Here is a 2316-nt window from a genome sequence, read left to right as displayed (position 1 = left end):
TCTGCCATTCTATAACTCATCTTTATCTCCAAACATCCTTTCTAGACTATTGGTTTTTACCCATCCCCTCTCTTTTGGCATCATCTTCTGGAATTCCTGGGATCAGGATGTCACCCTATCACTCCACTAATAGCACACATGGCCTGCTTGCAGTCAAATCCAAAGCCTTTTTCTTCACCCTTTACTTTCCTCGGAACCTCTGCAGCACTTCTTGATAATTTCTGGCAGCCTTTCTTTCCTGAATCTTCTTTCTCTGTAGCCACTCTGGTTTCCCTTCTACCCCATGGACTGAGTGCTGTGCTCTGCTTCACCAGCCCTGTGTGTTAGTTGGGTGTCTTAAGTAGGATGATCATGTAATTCTTCATCCAGACCATGATATTCTTGAGAATTGAAGGGTGCTCAATTGACAACAGACAATAAACAGAGATTGTCCCTGGCAAACCGATATGTCTGGCCACCCTCTCCTTAAGGCTCAGGAGGAGAAGAAAGCAGAGAGATCTCAGGGCAGGATATGAATGAACATAGTTCGAGGAACTTTCAAAGTCCATCTTCAGGTTTCTTGGTTACTTCTGTTTAGAATCTCAAGTTAAAAACTCAGCTTCATGTTCATAAAAGGGTCACGTTTTCTGAGAAGTGTCAGAGCAGGTTTGGGAGAGAAGAGATGGGTGAGGAGAGAGTTCTACCTGAGGAAAAGGCAGAAGTGGTTGGACCAGGTCCCGCAGTCCTCCCTGAGTTCCAGTCACAGAGTCTGCCCTTTTAGGTAAAGAGGAACTTGGCTCTGAAACCGCTTCCAGGCTCTTCTCAGCCCAGGATTGCCCAAGATCAGTTGTATTGAGTGGCCGGCAGGGTAGGCAGCCATGATGATCTTGCACAAAATATTCCAGGAACTGTAAGTGTCAAAGATGTTGGACATGGAAAGAAATAGAGCAACTGCATTGAAAATGTAGAGGATGAGAAAGTAGCTGGTGGCTTTGATGGCCCCTATGTGAGCCTTCATGCTGGGGTCCCTGGACCCTGTGGCATTGCTTCCCATGTGTAGGGTGTGTCTCTTGAGAGAGAGGATCAGCAGAGTGGCTGCCAGGATGAACATGATCAGAGGAATGAAGATCCCTATGTTATAGAAAAATACCAGGTTGACCATATTGGTCTCAGAGAAGTACTTCTTCTCCGTGGAGTTGTAGGAGGGGATAGGAATGGAGCTATTCACATACACATTGAAGACATCTTTTGAGAGAGGAAAGCTGAAGCTTAAGGAAACCAACACTGACAGCCCGAGGAGCCAAGGCATCAGCACTATGATTTTCCTCTTCATCAGGAAGAACAAAGGATGATTGAAGTTTGCAATTCTAAGACAATAGAAGACTTTGAGCCAGGCAGCAAACCAGAGATTGGAATGGTTCAGAAAGACAGTGATGACTTTGAAGAGGATATACACTGTGTTTTGGTTATAAACAATTCGGAATAGCAGACTGAAAATGTTCTCCAGCATCATCCAAATCTGTAGCAAGAGCCTGGAAAAGCTCAGCATCAACATAATGCAGTCACCAGTGGGGAGTGTTTTGCCCCTGGCCCACTCAGCCCCATAGATGGCCGTGATGAAGCCACTCCCAAGGATGCCTGTGATGCACTCTATTCCGGAGACCACCAAGGTGAAGATGACCTTGAACCTGGATATGTCTTTGTCTGTGGCATCTGTGTTCATGGTTGCCATTCTCTTTGATCCTGACTTTCAGGTTTCTATGCCAAGAACGGGTAACTGCTCTGCAATCTTCTGACCCTTGCTCAATGTTATTGTAATTTCCGCCCCCCTCATTAATGGTTATTTCCAATTTTTCTCCATTTGTTTATCACATGACGACAAGTTAGAGGTTTCACATGCAAATAATGAGAGGATCTGGTTACTGGGTCTGTCTCAGTTTTTCATAAAGATACATTTGTCTTGGGCTTTCAGAAGCTCACTGGAAATAATTTGAGACATGTTTCTAGCTCAATACCTTCCTACCTTATTTACTTTAAGTCCACATTTACCTGATAAGGCATGAATACAAGACCTTTTTACTTGTCTCACAAGATCTCTGTTACCTGCTAAATTATTTGTAAAAGCTCATACAGCTTTTAAAATCTGTTTTCTCCACTTCTTTTCTTGTCTCTCTTATTTTGGGAGAGAGTTTTATTTTGATGGTTACCATGTTTGTGAATAAGAAATTCCCATACGCTCATATATGAACATCTTTTACTTAGAATTGAGTTTCTTCCAAAAAGGCCTGCTATTATAATGTCCTCAAATAGTATACAGAAAAGCCAAAATTGGATGCC

General features: G+C 43.2%; 1 protein-coding gene across 1 annotated transcript; it reads right to left on the bottom strand.

Annotated features, from left to right (window-relative positions):
• Nucleotides 1–710: 710 nt before the first annotated feature.
• TAS2R40 (taste 2 receptor member 40) lies at nucleotides 711–1803 on the bottom strand. Its single transcript, XM_005551035.4, has one exon. It carries the CDS (start codon nucleotides 1709–1711, stop codon nucleotides 740–742), a length of 972 nt encoding a protein of 323 aa, XP_005551092.3. The 5' UTR covers nucleotides 1712–1803; the 3' UTR covers nucleotides 711–739.
• Between the last annotated feature and the right edge of the window lie 513 nt (nucleotides 1804–2316).

This window comes from Macaca fascicularis, chromosome 3, assembly GCF_037993035.2.
Source record: "Macaca fascicularis isolate 582-1 chromosome 3, T2T-MFA8v1.1".
Taxonomy (NCBI): domain Eukaryota; kingdom Metazoa; phylum Chordata; class Mammalia; order Primates; family Cercopithecidae; genus Macaca; species Macaca fascicularis.
Note: the sequence above shows the minus strand (reverse complement) of the source record. Positions and strands in the feature narration are given on the sequence as shown.